Raw genomic sequence first — 17,356 nt, 5'->3', positions numbered from 1 at the left:
AAATTGTTGGATCTCCACTTGCTGGCCAGATCTTTCCCGCCCCTTCTCATCTTGATAGACGTAAACCTCCATAAATTGGATGTGACTGGGCTCAAAAGAAGACGTTTTGAACCCGAGATAGAGGCAACTTACCCGAGATGCGCGCATCTTAGCCATGGCTGTTGGAAGATCATGGTCCTTGCCTCCCAAAAGCCAAGCCCCCGGCTCGAATTGCTTGCAATTCTTCACTTGTGTTTTAGCTTAGCCACAGGTGCCGGTGATGAGCAAACAATTTTCCTCAGCCCCTGTTTGCCGCGAAGCAGAACAAAGGAGGCCATCCCCAGTCTTTGCCTGTCCATTCCAGTCGGAAACCTTAGTGTCAAGCTTGATTTTCAGCCGTGGTGCGGCAAGCTCCAGAGGCACTCCCAGTCCATTAAGGTGTGCGACCCACCGCCAGCTGCCTGCCGGTGCTGCCCCGCGTCGGAGCCGTAGCGTTCCCCCTTCCCAACTGCACTGCAGCAGCCGCTGCCTACCTCGCCGTCCCACGGCACCTCAAACGGATCTGACACAAGCTTCATCCTCAGATCTTGTCCTCCCCAAAGAAACACACACCCCCTTCGTCACTTGCAACCCTTCACAACTGACGACAGTAAATTGCACTGCACTAGGCGCAAGCTCCTGTCAATCAACTTCTCAGCCTCGTCCTGCGTCGTCCGATACAACAACCTGGTCGTGGTCTACATCTTCAGCCTCGCCAACCCCACCTCAAGCTATCGTGACGACAGCTGAGGTACAGCTAACCTCCACCCCACCTTCCCATATCGACATCGTGAGCATCACGAACGCGAAGCTCACAGAATGGAGCAAACGAAAGCTCTCAACGCTCTGGAGGTACTTGCAACCCTTTCCCCGCGGCCATACCAGAACTGCAAGCTAACATGATTGCAGCCCTTCCTGGCCCTCAGCAAATCGGCAACATCCCCTCGCGCCGCCGCCGACCTCATCACGCGCGCAACATCCAACCCAAACACGTTCCTCTTCACAGAACTCCTCTCAACACCTCAGATCCAGGCCCTCGCCTCAAACCCAGAGTTCCTCCCCCACTTGACCCAGCTCGAGCTCTTCTCCCACGGCACGTACGCCGCCTACCAAACCACCCCGAACCTGCCGCCCCTCAACGACGCCCAAACCCTCAAGCTGCGCCAGCTCACCCTCCTAACCCTCGCCCGAGAGCGCTCCAACCTCTCCTACGCCAACCTTCAGACCGCCCTCGACCTGCCCACCCCGCGCGCCCTCGAAGACCTCGTCATCTCCGCAATCTACGCCGGCCTGATCGACGCCACCCTCGACCCCCACCGCCAGGTCGTCCAGGTGAATTCCCTCGCCGCCCTCCGCGACCTCGCCCCTGGCGCCGTCCCGCCTATGATCCGCGCCCTGCACGCCTGGTCCGCCCGCTGCGAGTCCACCCTCGGCGATCTCGAGTCCCAGATCGCGAGCATCCGCAAAACGGCCAGCGATCGCGTCCGCGACAAGGCCGAGCAGGACCGCAAGCTGGCCCGCCTGGTGGATGAGGCCGGCAAGGAGCCTGCCGACCCAAACGCGCGCAAGTTCCCTGTTGGACACTCCGTCGTCGGCGGCGAGCGGGCCTTTCTGGGACACTCTTCACGATCGAGTCGGTATAACAAGCGGGGCAGCACGAGCATGATGGACAACACGGAAGAGGTCGATGACGAGGCCATGGACGTGGACGAGGATGACGAGGAGCAGGAGAAGAAGCGCGCCAGCAGACGAAAGACTGCCTCGGGTCGCGCGTAGGTCTGGGCGATATGTTGGTTCTGGTGGATGAATGCTCTCGTGGGGCGGGAGTAGTATGAGAACATGGTAATCAAGCATGGGATACGGGTCATGAAATACCTGGGGTAGCTAGGAAAGCCCCCAGCATAGCAACCAAAAATCACGATAGATCATGAACAACTTTTCAGGTAAAACCGTAACGTTTTGATACAGACGGCCCCTTAGGGCCTCGTCCCGTCCGTCCGTCCGTCTGGTCTGTGGTTTCCTATCTACGTATGCCATTGAAGAAAAGATTAGAGAATCAAGAATAAGAGAGAAGAAAGAAAAAAAAGCGAATGTCGTTGAAGCCAAAAGTCTTCCCGAATCTCATCCTCGTCCTCAACCTCCGACGTGCCTGCTGTCCAGCCACCTCCTCCCGCCCACAGCCTGAAGAGTAGAAGCCAATCGTCGTTGGTTCCTCCGTAATAGTACACAAACAAGACATTGTGCGCATGCACATTGAAGAGAAGAAAAAATTAGATCCCTTCCCGTCAAACGCCATATGCGAGGCCTATGATTCCCGTGGGGGCCTCTTTTTTGTCCCTCTACGCCATGAGAAAAATGAAAACCCTCTGTGGTATCCTGAATGGAAGACCGAAAAGAAAACAAAACCCGAAAAATTGGTCGCTCAAAAGTCCTTGGTGGTCGTAACGGTCGTAAGCTCTCTCTTGGCAAACATCACGCTTGTTGCGCGATGATGCTGCCACGTCTCTTTGTTGCTGTTCAAAGCCGCTTGCCTGGAACAAGGATGAAGAGAACACAGAGCGCGGCGTCGATTAGGAAAGTGACGGCAAGGACCATGATGGACCGCTTAGCGAGGAGCTTACGAACGTAGGGCTCACGGATCCGGGAGAAGTTGAAGGGTGTGTACTCGCTTAGTCCGATGAGAGCGAGGACAGGATCCAGTGAGTATTGGTAAGAGGCGAGAAAGTAGACACCAACGGTGAAAGGGAGGATGAGCTGAAAGCATTGTTAGCATGGGCCCTTGCATTGTGGAACGTTATCTGAGAAACTCACCCAGCAGCGCGTGGTACGGGCCGCATCAAGGAAAATGAGAATGAATGCAGCCCAGAAGCCGCCGAACATGGACAGGAGACCAACGATCATTCTGATCTGAAGGGTGGTGGGGATGAGGTTGCCCAGGGCCTTCATTCTTAGGAAGTTGGGGAAGGCGTCGCGCTCCATAGCCTGGAAGACGTAGTCCTTGGCAACGTCAAAGACCTCGGGGTCATCTCTGCCAAAGTCCTCAATGGCGGTGGTGACATCCTGGGTGATGGAGCCGGGCAGAATGATTTCGCGCTCGGCGCCGGGGAGAAGGAAGGTGTAGAGAATCTTTTCGGCGGAGGCACGGATGTCCTGTCTCGCGACGGCGTTGGCGGGGGAGTTTGAGTCGGTCGTCAGGTCCCGCGTGTGGCTGAATGCGCCGCTTGGTCGGCTGCGGTGATCGCCTGTGCTGCTCTGCGGCGAGTCGTGGGTCTCCTCGCGCAGGTAGGCCGACATCTGGGCGTCCTGATTCTTCTCCTTCTCGGTTGCATACATGGAAGGGCCGGCGGCCGGGTGGCTCATGTCGCCGAGGCCGTCGAGAATTGCGGAAGACCGCTTCGAGCCGGACTTGTCCAGGTCGGGGGTGCCGACGAGGACGGATCTGCGAAGTTCGCGGACATAGTGACGGCACAGAGACATGTGCTGAGCGACATCAAGCCTATTTACAAGTCGTTAGTCAGGGAACGCGTTTGAAGGTTGCATCCGTCTGCACGAACCAGAAATCGAGATAGTCGACCGATTTTTGCTGGTCTCGCATGAAGATGTAGAATGAGAACAAGTCGACGGGAGGCAGCGTCCGTCTGCTCAAGACCTCGAAAAGCGTCGGCAGTCGATTGCGTTCGAAGTCAGGCTGAGGGGACGGCGTGCCAGACGCCCCTGTTGATCGGTCCTCCATCATGTTGGTGAAGAGCGACAGCGTGTCGCAAAGTCGGGAGAGTAAAAAGGGTATCGGCGGTAGTTTTTGGAAAAGTAAAATAATCGGGCAAGTCGGGTCTATCGTTGTTTACCGATGATGTGCAGTCGAAAGGTGAGGCGTCGGAAGGGTGCGCGATATCGTAAATGAGGTGCAATCTGCAAACAGGCCCCCAAGCGAGCGGTTTGGCAGGTGTCCTAGGCAAGGTCCTCGGCGGCGCGGGCTGAATGGGTTCAATGGTCGATTGTCCCCCGGGTTTGGAATTACTGTGTGTTGAACGAGCGTATGAAGGGAAGGATCGCGCACGGCGCAGACTGACAGCGTCAGTGTGGTTGGCGATAGCGCGGCAGCGTGATGGTCTTGGGAGTTGCTAAAGTGCCGCTCTCCACGGCATAAACAGCAGATCAAGCGTCGTCTAGACCCGGGACTAATTTCGTCGTCTGGTCAGGGGGGAGGAACCTGCGTCGGAGGCTGGGTCGGGACGGCGATACGTACCGTTCGCTCTCAACTGGGCGGCCTGCCTTGCTGAGGTGTGGTGCAGCACTGCAGCAAGCCGGTCCACTGCAGCAAGAAGGAAAGCGCGCTATCCCCGATTGCGCCCAGCGCGGTGCATCGCCCAAGGCGTCCCACTCCCACCCTCTTTTGCAGCGACAAAGCTCCACCCATCCCAAATCTTGGCCGCGGCGCTGACATAAGATCACGTGCGCGAAATTTCCATCCGTAGCGAGCCAATCAGAACGGTAACCCTAGCTTTTTCGACTCTACACAACATTTTGTGGGATTGGCCATTTATCCTGAGAACAAACTCTCTAGACAATCGCCCGACCGACCGACTCCGACGACCAACGACGACGAGAGGTACCGCCAAAATGTCGACCAAGCAGAAGAAGCCTGCCGGAAAGCAGCGTTCCGCCATTGCGGACGTCGTCGCTCGCGAGTACACCATCCACATGCACAAGCGCGTTAGTATTTTCCAACAAGAGGCCGTCGCCGCCGTCGCCCGAGGCGGGACTGGCGAGCGGTGATGGGTGCCGGGAAAGTTTTTCGACAAGGACACGGCGATGCTGACTTTGCGTCTCTCTACTAGCTCCACGGTGTCACCTTCAAGAAGCGCGCTCCCCGTGCCATCAAGGAGATCAAGGCTTTCGCGCTCCAGGCCATGGTACGTTCCGCTGCCCCTCACCCGATCCGACAGGAAGAAAAGTCTGCGCCTAGGACCGCAATCAACCACGACCGGTCTCTCACACGACGGGCGATTCGAGGATCAACTACTTCACAGCTGGACAGAACAGCGGCTAACCTCGATCACTTCACAGGGTACCTCTGACGTCCGCGTCGACCCCCAGCTCAACAAGAAGGTCTGGGAGCAGGGTGTCAAGGGCGTCCCCTACAGACTCCGCATCCGCATCTCCCGCAGACGAAACGACGAGGAGGGTGCCAAGGAGAAGCTGTACAGCTACGTCCAAGCCGTCAACGTCAAGGACCCCAAGGGTCTCCAGACCGTTGTCGTTGAGGAGTAAAAAGTTCTCTTTGGGATGGTTTAAGGGCGGCATAAAGGCATAGGAGTTGCATTCGGCATTCTAGTCTCACATACAAAATCGACGGAAATGTGAACAACGCTTGATTCCCCACCAACGACTCGACGACTTCCTTTTCTGTTTCTTGTTTTTTTGGAACCCCGCGCTGTGTGTGGTCGGTGGTGGCGGTGGGATGATTATGCGCGCGCGCGGCGATGGGATGTGAACAAAATGAAGAGGCTTCTTGGGACAACACAACGATTTCTTGTGGTTCATGTTACAACACACCGTCCGACAAGGTCCTTTCTATCGACTTGGTGGTCTGCCAGACGCAGATACAGGATATAGCAAATCCTACCCAGGTCCCAGCCATGCAATGCAGTCCAATTCCTAACAAAGAGTTCCAAACCCCTCCCGGCCCGTAATCATACAAGACTCCAATTCTCCAGTGCTCAAATTTCAATGCCACTCTCCCCTCGACGTCGCCCTCGCAAGCTTTCATGAATGTGTGTCAACGCCTACTCGTCCTCGACGTCGCGGTGGCGGCCGAGGACCTTGCGCTTGAACTCTTCGGGGTCCTTGTCCCAAAGCTCTGCGGCCTCGCCGTTGAGAGGGGAGGAGCTGTGGTCATGTTAGCGTGTGTGCCGAACCACTTTTCAGCTGGGTCTACCTACTTATTGGGCTCGCCCAGCAGACTTTGCAAGCTGAGGAGGACGGTCTGGATGTTGTAGGCGGGGGTCCACTTGTCCTTGAGGATGTCGAGGCAGATGCGGCCGGAGAAGTCGAAGTTGGGGTGGTAGATTGGCGTCTTGAACAGGACGGTTGGTGGTGCGTAGGGGTAGTTGCTGGGGAAGGAGAGGCTGAGCTTCAGCGTCAAGCCGGCGTAGGGAGTCTGGTCGGGGCCCTCAATGGTCGCCGTCCACGACATGAGGTTGCCGTCGGCGGAGGGGAAGGCAGAGACGCCGGGAGCAGGCGAAGTCATGAGCTGCATCAGCTCTGTCTGCAATCTGTGACCACAAAGTCAGTCTACCTGATCACGAGTAAGGCGGTCGTCGCCGACGAGCTCCTCATACCTTTTGGTGACGCTCTGCGCATCGGGTCCCTTCCTGGCGCCACCGAGCTTGGCTGCCTGGACGCTACCGGGAGCAGAGTTCTGGGAGTCCTCCATGCTGTAGTCCATTGTTGATGAAGTCGAATACAGGAGAATGCGAAGAAAGCAATAGCTTTTGAGGGTGTCGATGACCTCGAGGTCTAAGCAAAGGCGATGATGTCTGGTAACAAACAGAGACGGGATACAGCAGGGCTGATGCTGGATCGGGAGGAGAAGAGTTCCTCTTTGTGTTTATCGGCAGCTGGAGAATGAGAAATGCGCAGGAAATCGAGGGGCGAAAGATGAGAACTTGCAGCGGCGTCAAGAATAACAGAAAGTCGTTATTCCATAGGGCGAGAGGGCTTCTAGGATTGGAGAATTGGGGGAGCCGGTACCTGGGCGACGCGCCGACCGGGCTGGATTGACGTTTCTGGGTTAGCGCCGTCGCTGCCGTACGACAAGCTGCCAACGGTCTTTCGGTACGTACCGTCATGACATGTCATTGGCTGTGTTCAACCTCACCTCAAGACGGCATCACAATGGTAGTGTCTTCTTACTTGGGTTGATGGACTTTTAGGATGCGCTTAAATCATAATGAGGAATGTTTTGAAACTCTTGTTTCCGGTTATTTATATCAGGTCAATCAGGGCAAGCTTTCCCTTCTGATATTTCCCTTACTCATCCGTGAGAATATGTCGACCAAATAATCGTCGGTTTTTTCCCCCCAAGATACGCTCCAGCGCCCCAAAATATCCAAAATCGCAAAGCGTTCGGATCTTGTCTTGTCATTGGAATTATTTCATCTCAATTCTACTTTCTCCATCCGGTCATTCACCTGTCATCCCGACAGTTGGCTGCCGTTCCCTCTGAGATAGCTGCTTCTTCTAAATTTCTGTAAAAGTGACTTGTTTGATCCAATCTCAAATTTCTGCAACATGGAAGGGAACATCATAGTCCTATGTTTCTTGTCACAGCTTAAGCCATCGTTATCCAGCGCAGCAGGTCTTTGACATGACTTACACATCCAGCCAGCACATGATACATCTCATTCTCTCAACCACGCATCACAATTGCTCTTTGGCCTCACCAACAAGTATTAGGCATCAATAGAGTACCTTATCTTAGCTTACATCCAGCAGACGGAAGGCCATGGAGCAGAAGAGGTGCTTCGGTGGCAGTGAGACACATGACATCGTGTGATCCCACGCGGGACTGGAAGACAAGCATAAAAGTCGGGCTGATGTAGAATCCAAACTTCTCGTTATCCTCCTTTCACACAAATCTTGCGGAAGAATCAAATTTCACAGAATTATACCACGAATTTTACACAAAGAGATTTTCTTCCTAGTCTTGGTGTCTTTGTTCTCCCTCACAAACGCTTTTGCTGGGTAAAGCTCAAACGATTTGGAGGGGCAGGCACCTTCCTGCAAGGCTGCCTGCCTACCTTTGGCAGCTTCCTTCCGCCTCTGCCTCAGATGACATCTGAAATTCTCTTTTGGCAGCAGTAAGTACTTACCCTAACCTCACCTCAGATTGAAACTCAAACCAACCTCACCCTCCTTTCCTTCAGACCCCAACTCCCTTTCATTGCTCAACCACCAATCTCATCTTCACGCTTCATTCTGCTCGGCAAAACATTTGCATTTGCGACTGGTCTAATTCGCTCTTCCAAAGTATTCCCTGCTTCCCCAAAATTCCAGGAACACACTCCATGATGGCACACCATGGTTGCCTTTGGGCCGGCTGCGTAAAGCAGGACCGTAAACTAGCGTAAGCCTATCACTTATCCCAGACACCAGAAAGCTTTCTAATCATTGCAAAGGGTCACAGAATCCGTGGCCAAGGATCAAACGGCCAAATCATCTCCAGCTCCCACTTCGGGAAATCGGTCCCGAGAGGAAGAGACCCGGACCAAAGAGACGCATGAGATTGCTTCCAAAAGCTCCAAGAACACATCAATGTTCCCCAGACAACCCATTGACAAGGCGTATCGATACTGCGCAAGCCACCAGAATCCATGGATTCGGTGGGATCTTGTACGAATTGGAAGATTGCAATGCGAGTTTTGCCACAAGTTCCTTGCCCAGTACATCTTCCAGTGCAAGGAATGCAAGATCAAGGCGTGCAATGTTTGCCGCAGAAAGAGAGGCTTTCGAGGGTAAGTTTTGAACCACAATACGGAGAGGCTTGGGCGCTGACTGTTTTCAAGCCCTCAGATGTGATTGAAGCATTGGAAGTTACGGCGTGGCCCTCCCCGCGAAAAGACCGCGACAGATTCACCAAGGTCGTCGGCACTTTGAACCATGCCCTCTACCAATCGAGGAAAGCAGTAATCGTCATGTTGACCGCTATCAAAAGCGAGTAAATTTGGAGGGAATTCAGAGGGTTGGGTCGCAGGACACCGTTGATGCCGCATGCGGTACCTGCTGTACGAAAGTATGAGAAACGAAGCGCCATTAATGCAACGTGCCCGGGCGTTTGGCTTCAAGCCATTTTCCACGAGGATGATTGCCTGTTCCAGATGTAGTCAAATCGAAAAAATCAATCCCCAAAAACCATTGACTTTTACTCTCTCTTTCTGAACTGATCCCTGGTCCATCGCACTTCAACCGCCTGAGTCTCGATGTGTTGAAGTCCAAGCCCCACTGCAGCTTTGTTCTATGCAAAAGCGGCGAGGGCCTAGGCGGCGGGCCCTTGTAGCTTTGGAGGAGCAGTGCTGCGGACTGTTTACCTGGCCAACGCTCCGGCAACCACGATAAGGCTCCTTATCCGCCAATGGAGACGCGTCGGCTACGGTGGCGCTGAAACGACCCTGAAATTGGCATCAAAACACGCCAAAAGCTCTTTACGCGGTTGATGCGCGCGCTCCGTGCCTGGAGGGAGGAATGGGACCGCGTGGAGCAGGGTCCTAGACAGGCCGTGAACACGGAGAGTCTATTTGAATCGGGACCCTGGAGTAGGTTCTTTGTGCACAAATTGCCTCCCCTAGTCAGCTACGTCATGTATACTGTTTGTGCCTGTTGTATTGCTGCTGTTGCCTGCCTTTAGTTTGCCAGAAAAGAGTCATCCCATTGTGATCCAAGACCCCTGTTAACCGTCTCATTTCCCGTCCAAGATCGCCCTCCATCATGGACTAGCCAACCGCAAACTTTCCCACTGGAACCACTAAACACCATCCGGACGTGGCATACTCGCCAATTCAAGATGCAACAATCGCAGCTTGACCCCCTGCCCACGGATCTGCCCTTCCGGATCATCTCCAAGACCATTGGACGGGGCGCATACGCATCGTGGGATACCCCTCTTTCGCAAATCGCCCATCGTGGAGCACCCCACTGACATGGTAAACACAGGATCAAGAAGGCCATTCCGCAAGATGCGACAACACCGGTTTTCGCAGTGAAGTTCATTCACAAGGGATATGCTACTAAGCATGGTAGAGTCTCGCAGAAGCAGCTGTTGATGGAGGTTTCGCTGCATTCTCATGTCGGCCAACACTCAAACATCATCGAGTGGTTCGCTTCCGGGGAAGACCTCAATTGGAGATGGATCGCCATGGAATTCGCCAGTGGTGGCGACCTTTTCGACAAGATTGAAGCCGACGTTGGCTTGAACGAGAACATTGCCCACGTCTACTTCCTTCAGCTCATCAGCGGCGTGAGCTTCGTCCACTCCAAGGGCGTGGCGCATCGCGACTTGAAGCCGGAGAACATCTTGCTCTCAGAAACGGGAAACCTCAAGATTGCCGACTTTGGTATGGCCACCATGTTCGAGTACAAGGGCCAACGGAAGACCAGCTCGACCCTCTGCGGCAGCCCGCCCTACATCGCCCCCGAGATTCTCGCCTGCAGCAAGGCGGACAAGACCACGCCCACCGGCAGCAAGTACTCTCCAGATCTGGTCGACATCTGGTCCTGCGGTGTCATCCTTTTCGTGCTACTTGTCGGAAACACCCCTTGGGACGAGCCATCACAAGTAAGCTGGGAATACCAAGAGTACGTCCGAACGAATGGCCGTAGCACAGATACCCTTTGGGCAAGGATACCGGCGAACGCCCTCTCCCTGCTCCGGGGTATGATGACCATCGACCCCGATAAACGCTTCTCCTTCGCCCGCGTCCGCCAACACCCGTGGTACACCCGCACAAACCCGCACCTGACCTCTGACGGCCAGGTCTCCGACCCCATCAACCTCGCCACCAAGATGCTCGAGAGCCTGCGCATCGACTTCAGCCAACAGCCGACGGCATCGCAAGGCACCTCGTCCAACGCCGACCCCATGGACCTCGACTCCTCCGGCCCCGGCAAGGTCTCCTTCACTCAGCCCGAGACCCCGATCAACGACGTCGCCTGGGACTGGGAGCGGCCCGCCCTCAAGGCTATGAACCCCATCGCCGTGTCCTCCACGCAGCCCATCTCACGCAGCGAGTCCGGCGTCGCGAACCGCCGCCTCTTCCTCGAGTCGCTCGAGCAGGAGCCGTCCATGAGCCAGTTCTCGCAGACCCCCGGCGTCCCGCTGACGCTCACGCAGGCGGCGCGCCGCTTCCGGGACATCGTGCCCTTCGAGTCGCTCACGCGCTTCTTCTCGCACGTGCCCCCGACGTTGATTGTGCAGATGCTCAGCGACGCGCTGCACCACCTCAACGTCCCGCAGTCGCCGGTCAACCCGAACCTGTACGGCGACCATATTGCCACGCTGCGGGTCAAGACGCTCGACGAGAGGAGGCAGTCGCTGCACGGCGAGATCCACATCGACAAGCACCGGCTGCCCGAGGAGCAGGAGCTGCTGGATATCCGGTTCGTGAAGATCAAGGGCGATCCGCTCGAGTGGCGCCGTTTCTTCAAGAAGATTGTCGTGCTTTGCAAGGATGGCGTGTATACCCCGGATGCTTAGACAAGGAAAGTTCTCTGGGAATGGAAGGAATGAGGGATGCTGAGACGAGATTCATGTGTATAGATGTGTACGGATACGCTTGGGATAATGATTAAGCAAAAGTTAACGCTTCGTGGAATGATTACTCGTGTTCTGCCTAGACCTGTCGTCGCTTACCTCGTTGTTCAAAAGGCACCTGAGACAGAGGAGGTCAATAGGTGACATATGGAATCCACCGTCCGCCCATCTCCACAACACACAATTCAACGAGTTCGCGACCGACGAACTCCTGATAGGGTCTGTAACCTCTAGACAGACTGGTGAACAGGCCATTGCCGAATACGTTCCGATCTTTCCATGTCCCACGAGGTCCAGTCGGCCCCGGTAACAGCATCGAAATGGCTGGGGTAGAGATTCATCAAGTCGCTGTGCCAACTCCTGACCTCCCCTATGATGAGAGCCAGAAGCTAGCGTACACCGCACCGTGGCCAGAGATGCCATAGGTGTTCAGTCTGTTTCGTTCGCATGCCTGTCCTTTGCAGACGAAAAGAAGGACCATTTCGTGAATCAGGACCCCGACAATGTTTGACCACTTACCCTTGACTATCGACCCTTGTGGGTTACGCCAGCTAGAGAAAAGTCGGATTTGGACAACGTTCTCGTCTAGTGGACTTGCGTCACCGCACTTGCTCTGGCACCGACATGTTGGCTAATGGCCTGTGAGGAACGAACAACTCTCTTAAAGAAGTCTGGGACAATAATTGCGCCGGACTTGGAGAGAGTTGGCTCACTCTTATGGAAGTCTTAGAAGGGCCAGGTTGCAAGTATATTTAAATCATGTTTGAGGGCAGAAGATTGGGGGAATATTGCCGAACTGGTGCTTTATTTGATGGCCTCACTCAAGGTGGCCTCCCAAGGCGGAAACATTGCTTAAGGTTAATAATTCTATCGGGTCGAACGACACACTTCGCCTTTGGTTTGGTTCCGGGCAATGTCCTCCAGATCGGGTATCTGGAGGTAGCAAAAGGTGTCGAACAATAGGCGACCGCGATGTCCTCAAAGCGGCTTTGCCGTAAAGGTCATTCCCGGTAGAAGAATCCTTTTACTATCGTCCCTGGTCGAAGTAATTACCAGTAGACATCACAACATAAATCCAATCACTAACTTATTCCTTCGTGTACATGTAAACAGTCGCGCGAATACTGATATCAACATTGCCTAGCAGGGCATCTGATGCGCTGGCCTCAAGGGTCCCCAGACGAGGACATATCACGAAGCAGTTAAGTACTGCACAACCAATTATAAACGGAATCAGAATTACCCAAAACATCTCAGACGAAAAGAAAACAGTATAGAGAACAGTCAATACAAACCACCCATGAACCCTCCAGGGGTTCCGCCAGATTGCGAAAGAATCAATATCTCGTCCCCTCTAGGCCCCATTTCGGCAGCATACTATGTCTTCCAAGCATCAGGATGCGGGATTGGGGACCCTCGTCGACGAAAAGTTACCGTTGTTACAATTCTGCCATTGACTTCCCCTTGGACCAGCCGAAGCAATTGATTAGGACTGTCAGGTCGAAGAGGTACGGAATTTCGTAGGCTACCTGCAAGCATGGTTTTTTGATACGCCTCGTTTTCGATGGCGCATGAATATCCACCAACACAGCCTCCCTCAAGACTACATGCGGAGTCCATGTCCGCCAGAACAGCATTCCAGGAGCGCATTTGCTGAAGGATGATAGCATGGACTTTGAGGAACGTATTTCCGTGCCCACTTAAGCCAACGGTGTTGATGGAGTTTCTTGTGCACTGCTCACCATTGCAAACAAAAGTATTGAGATAGGCGTGGGTCATCTCATGCATAAGAGTTGAGACGATGGTTGACCATGGTACGGTCTCTGCATACGATGAAGACGCTGTAAGAGTCCATACTTTGATGTGAGACAAGTTCCCCTTCAAAACTGTTTCTCCATACTTGATCCCCGCTTCATCTCTCAGGATTGTATATCCTGTAGAGAGCTGGACATATGGGGCTTGATGCCCTTGATGAACGCGAGTCAAGGTGCCGAAGAAGAAACAATCGTCGAGACATCTCATCAAGTTATGGAGATAATTGTCAAGAATTGACGCAGCTGCCAACTCGTTAACTGAAAGGGGGAATCGCCGCCCTTGCTGAACAGCGTTCTGTTGCCACGCTCGGAAGACATCTGCTCTCGGAGCGGCCTGCACATAGTAAGTAAGAAAGTTGTCACGGGCTGATCTCTGATAACCGTGTACAAGGCCCTCGGCAAAATCCTTGGCCGTCTCGTACGCGAGTTATGTAGCGTTGTAGGTTCCTGGTACCAGAGGCAGAAATGGCGGCAGCTGGATCGAGTTGGCAGAATAAGCTTGCTGATGGATGCCAGATTCTGGGAAGGAGACAAGATGGCAGATTTCAATTCTCTTGCAGTGAAGTTCATGGGGTTGTGGGAATACTTGGTTTTCCATGTTGGTGTCTGGTGTTTGGTGTTTTGAGGTAATGCTTTTTTGTCTGCGAATTCAAGTCGTTACTGGCGAGATAGAACAATTGAAATAGGTTTACGGGGGATGTTATATACTGAAACCTGTGTAGTAAAATGTCGTCAAAGTAAGCACCTCAGAAATATGCCAAACCCTCGACACAAAGGCTGAGGAACTCAACAAGAGTTTTGAAACCTCCAGGCCTCGCTGGGTGGTCATCTGGTCTTGTTTGAGAGACAATACCATTCGTCGCTTTAATCCATGTCAAGGCCTGTCTCATGGTTGGCCGAGTCTTTGCTTTATTTGGCTTGATCTAGATAGTAATGACGACTTGAATGCTGATAGAACGAGCTGGCTCGTAGGCCTGCAATCGAGGACCCGCAATTGAAACTGAAGCCAGCTATCCATATGATGGACCCAATACAGAGAAAAATTCGCAAAATGTATTCTAGTAAGAGTGAGTATTCTAAAATTGGAAACCGCTTCAGTCTTTTCATTCATACTTCTTATGTACGACCACTTTTGTTGGGCGCTCTGGCTGCGCCTTAGATTTGCTTTTGGGTACGAAAGTTTGACCTCGTTTGAATAAGGATGCAATGAAGAGTCGGAAGCCCTTGGACTTCTTGGAAGTATTCATACTCACAACTAGATCTTGCGAAGTTGAGCCTGAATCTGGCCCCGGAGATGACTTAGGGGTTGTTTCAGGAGTCGGTTGAGGCGTTGGTTCTGGAGCTGGTTCGAGAGTTGGCTCCGGAACTGGCTCTGAAGTTGGCTCTGAAGTTGGCTTCGAAGTCTCTATTTTGGACCATACATGCGTACATTTAACCGACACCGAACACCCCCTGTCGTTGATCTCCATACGAACGAGCTTTTCAGGAGAATCCTCTTGAATGAGAGGATTGAAGCGTTCGAAATGTGGTAGCGAACGCAATCTTCTGTACTCGTTTTCCTCCTCCCTGAAGCTTTCAAGCGGGAAGAAGAACCCACCGTGGAGTTGGTAGGGCCACCAGGCTCTGAAATCAGGATGCCAACTCCTCAATTCCTCCATCATCAAGGTGTTCATCCTCAGAAATGTCTTGCCATGTTCAGTGAAACCCCTAGTATTTGGGATGTTTTTTTCGCAACAGACGCATGTGCAGATGAACACGCCAATATATGCATGTAGCATCTCATGTAACAGGGCTCCGATTGCCAACTGTAGCGATGTATAATAGATTGGCCCCGAGTGATCGCGAAGGGCTTCAAATACAGCGACTTCAGAGTAGGGATACCCAAACTCAGAGCTACCTTTGCATACGCCACCACAACAAATGCGATTGGGTGAGATATGTGTTTTTAGAAGATCATTCCCGGCATCGAGGCGGACCAAGGGGCGTAAGTAGCGGGGGCGATGTCGAGTCAATGTGCCGAAAAAGAAATAGTCGTCGAACATCCTGATGATTTCGCGTAAACTGTCTCTGAAAAAGAAAATTCTCTGCGCGGATGGCGGTGATGTTGTCAAGTGGATGTCTATGTGTGGTGGACCATCAAAGGCTCTTGGCGCAAACTCTTTAGAGTACCACTTCAGAAATGCAGATTTGGCCGTTAGCTGGTGTGGATAGCGCTCTCCGGATAGAAATCTCGCGCATGTGGCGTCCTGGAGGTCGGTAGCATCGTATTGATTTAGTGTCAAGTCCAGGAAAGGAGGGTGATCGGCCAAAGATCCCAGTGAACTTGCGTAACTCTCGGCCAAGCTCTTCTCACAGAGCTTCGGGAAACAAGGGTGTTCGAAAGTCTTGCAGGCCTTGGCTGGAGGCAATTCGACTGTGGAATCTTGCTGCGCGGCCATGATCCCATTCGTTGGCTTATGTTGGCCAATTGTGAAAGGTATGAAAGTTGGAGTCAAGTCGACTGAAACGTTACTCCCGAAAAGCCAGACGTTCAGTATTGAAGCAATAACTCTGGTGGTGAAGATATTGATGTTCGTACTATTTATGTCTCTCCGTAGGGGAAAAGGGTTCCCAGATATCTCAAAAGGTAGCCGCAAATTTACAAATATCAGCCTCATAATTTTCCTCGCACCTCAACGGCTAAGTCATGGCTGTCCAGTCTTTAGTACATCGAACCTTGACCAGTGCCTTGAGATCATTGGTTAGGTCAACGCACTAATTTGAAGAGAAGTGGTACCTATTTGACTTGAGCAGTCTATCAGTACAGGCATGTGTATGTTCTCAAAAAGGAAAGATTATTGCACGCTCTTCGTTCTATTTGATAATGAGTGTTATGGTACAACAACTGCATTCAACTATTGGAATGACCCGACGCAATCCAAGCCTTCGGTTTCTGCAAAGTCTTCCGCATTTGCCTAATCCGCGGGTTCTGTTATGAATTATTTTTCCTCGTTTGAACTTCCGATTTATGGTTTCGTATAGCAAGGTACCACCTGCGAGCACATTCTTTCGCCTCCCATATGACTCCACGCGACGGAGATATATATGAGGGGGAGTTCTGCTATATATTCCCCGAATGCCTAGTTAATTCTCCCTGCGATATGATGTTGCTGCTTTTGCTGCTGTGCGGATAAACCGAAATCATCCCAGCTTGCTGGTCATGAATCATGATTTGTTCTAGAAGTGTGCGGTTCAGAGTAACATCGAAGCTGAAACAAGATGAACATTTGAGTGACTATAACCGTTTGACTCCGCCCGACATTACAGCACAGCGAATATTTACCAGAAAGCGACGTCATAAATCGAAAAAAAAGGAGGCCGATGGCATCCCAGCACATAACCCACTATGCTTTGACAAGAATGTCAAAATCCATCATTTCTGTCTTGTTCTATCACATCTAAAGCCCGAGCGTTGGCTACGTTACGCCAGTCTCTCTCAGGTACCCAACACATGTAACATTACTTAGTGTTGGCTTGCAAGTTGCGGCCCCCACACGCCCCTCGCTCTTTTCTAGAAGAAAGAGGAGTGCAACGGTCCAATCCGAAACTTTGTTTAGGGGTAGTAGACTCATCCCGAACCCTGAGAATATGTTGGGGCATGATGCCAGAAGCAGGTGGACAAGGTGTTAAGGTAGGTTGCCACTTAGAAAACGCCTTGACATATTCCTGCCTGACTAATAAATTATTATTTCAAAGTGCTCCGCAGTTGCCGGAGAATATTCTTAAGATGTCCAAATGGCCGCGGGGTTATGATTCCCAAATTGCGGTCAGCCTGAAGGAGTTGAGCTGCCGGAACACACTCGGGTCGTATTTCCAGCGTAACTGATAAGATCCCTAGTACCCAATGAGCAAGACTGCACCGGACATGGACAGTGAGTGGTTCAGGGAGCAAAGCTGCCGATCAAAGTGATCTCACCCAACTTTCAGGAAACAAATTCTTCCAAGGATGTTGGCGGCAAATGCCGGGCAGGCCATGTGTTGTTGGCATTGTTTAGGTGTTACTGCAATGGCAAGCCTAGTCATTGGTTGCTGGCGAAGCTCTATATAAGAATCCAAAGTTACAAACTGTTCTGTTCCCAGTCACTTGTTCAGACCGACGAAGAGAGAAATAAAAAGCCTAAACCCCAAACATCCCACTGTGGTATCTTGTCCTGTGTCATCCGAATTCATGGCAACT

The 17,356-nt window shown here is 52.5% G+C and overlaps 6 protein-coding genes across 6 annotated transcripts; 4 read left to right on the top strand and 2 right to left on the bottom strand.

Annotated features, from left to right (window-relative positions):
- Positions 1–837: 837 nt before the first annotated feature.
- Positions 838–1,794, top strand: GCG54_00002038 (COP9 signalosome complex subunit 7a; the record flags this gene model as incomplete). Its single annotated transcript, XM_045402137.1, has 2 exons — positions 838–870; positions 928–1,794. The coding sequence occupies 2 exons, from the start codon at positions 838–840 to the stop codon at positions 1,792–1,794; spliced, it is 900 nt and encodes a 299-aa protein (XP_045264419.1).
- A 741-nt stretch (positions 1,795–2,535) lies between these two features.
- GCG54_00002037 (Protein rax1) lies at positions 2,536–3,754 on the bottom strand (the record flags this gene model as incomplete). Its single annotated transcript, XM_045402136.1, has 3 exons — positions 2,536–2,772; positions 2,830–3,514; positions 3,573–3,754. The coding sequence occupies 3 exons, from the start codon at positions 3,752–3,754 to the stop codon at positions 2,536–2,538; spliced, it is 1,104 nt and encodes a 367-aa protein (XP_045264418.1).
- An 884-nt stretch (positions 3,755–4,638) lies between these two features.
- Positions 4,639–5,289, top strand: GCG54_00002036 (60S ribosomal protein L31; the record flags this gene model as incomplete). The annotated part of the gene is made up of 3 exons (XM_045402135.1): positions 4,639–4,731; positions 4,857–4,931; positions 5,086–5,289. 3 exons carry the CDS (start codon positions 4,639–4,641, stop codon positions 5,287–5,289), a joined length of 372 nt encoding a protein of 123 aa, XP_045264417.1.
- Positions 5,290–5,804: 515 nt separating this feature from the next.
- On the bottom strand, positions 5,805–6,466 carry GCG54_00002035 (Ubiquitin-conjugating enzyme E2-20 kDa; the record flags this gene model as incomplete). Its single annotated transcript, XM_045402134.1, has 3 exons — positions 5,805–5,907; positions 5,961–6,286; positions 6,317–6,466. 3 exons carry the CDS (start codon positions 6,464–6,466, stop codon positions 5,805–5,807), a joined length of 579 nt encoding a protein of 192 aa, XP_045264416.1.
- A 1,621-nt stretch (positions 6,467–8,087) lies between these two features.
- On the top strand, positions 8,088–8,538 carry GCG54_00002034 (uncharacterized protein; the record flags this gene model as incomplete). The annotated part of the gene is made up of 2 exons (XM_045402133.1): positions 8,088–8,146; positions 8,199–8,538. 2 exons carry the CDS (start codon positions 8,088–8,090, stop codon positions 8,536–8,538), a joined length of 399 nt encoding a protein of 132 aa, XP_045264415.1.
- Positions 8,539–9,580: 1,042 nt separating this feature from the next.
- On the top strand, positions 9,581–11,269 carry GCG54_00002033 (Serine/threonine-protein kinase chk1; the record flags this gene model as incomplete). Its single annotated transcript, XM_045402132.1, has 2 exons — positions 9,581–9,666; positions 9,730–11,269. 2 exons carry the CDS (start codon positions 9,581–9,583, stop codon positions 11,267–11,269), a joined length of 1,626 nt encoding a protein of 541 aa, XP_045264414.1.
- Positions 11,270–17,356: the final 6,087 nt, after the last annotated feature.

This window comes from Colletotrichum gloeosporioides (assembly GCF_011800055.1).
Source record: "Colletotrichum gloeosporioides strain Lc1 chromosome Unknown consensus_45, whole genome shotgun sequence".
In the NCBI taxonomy this organism is placed as follows: Eukaryota; Fungi; Ascomycota; class Sordariomycetes; order Glomerellales; family Glomerellaceae; genus Colletotrichum; species Colletotrichum gloeosporioides.
This window is presented reverse-complemented; position numbering and strand designations above follow the sequence as displayed.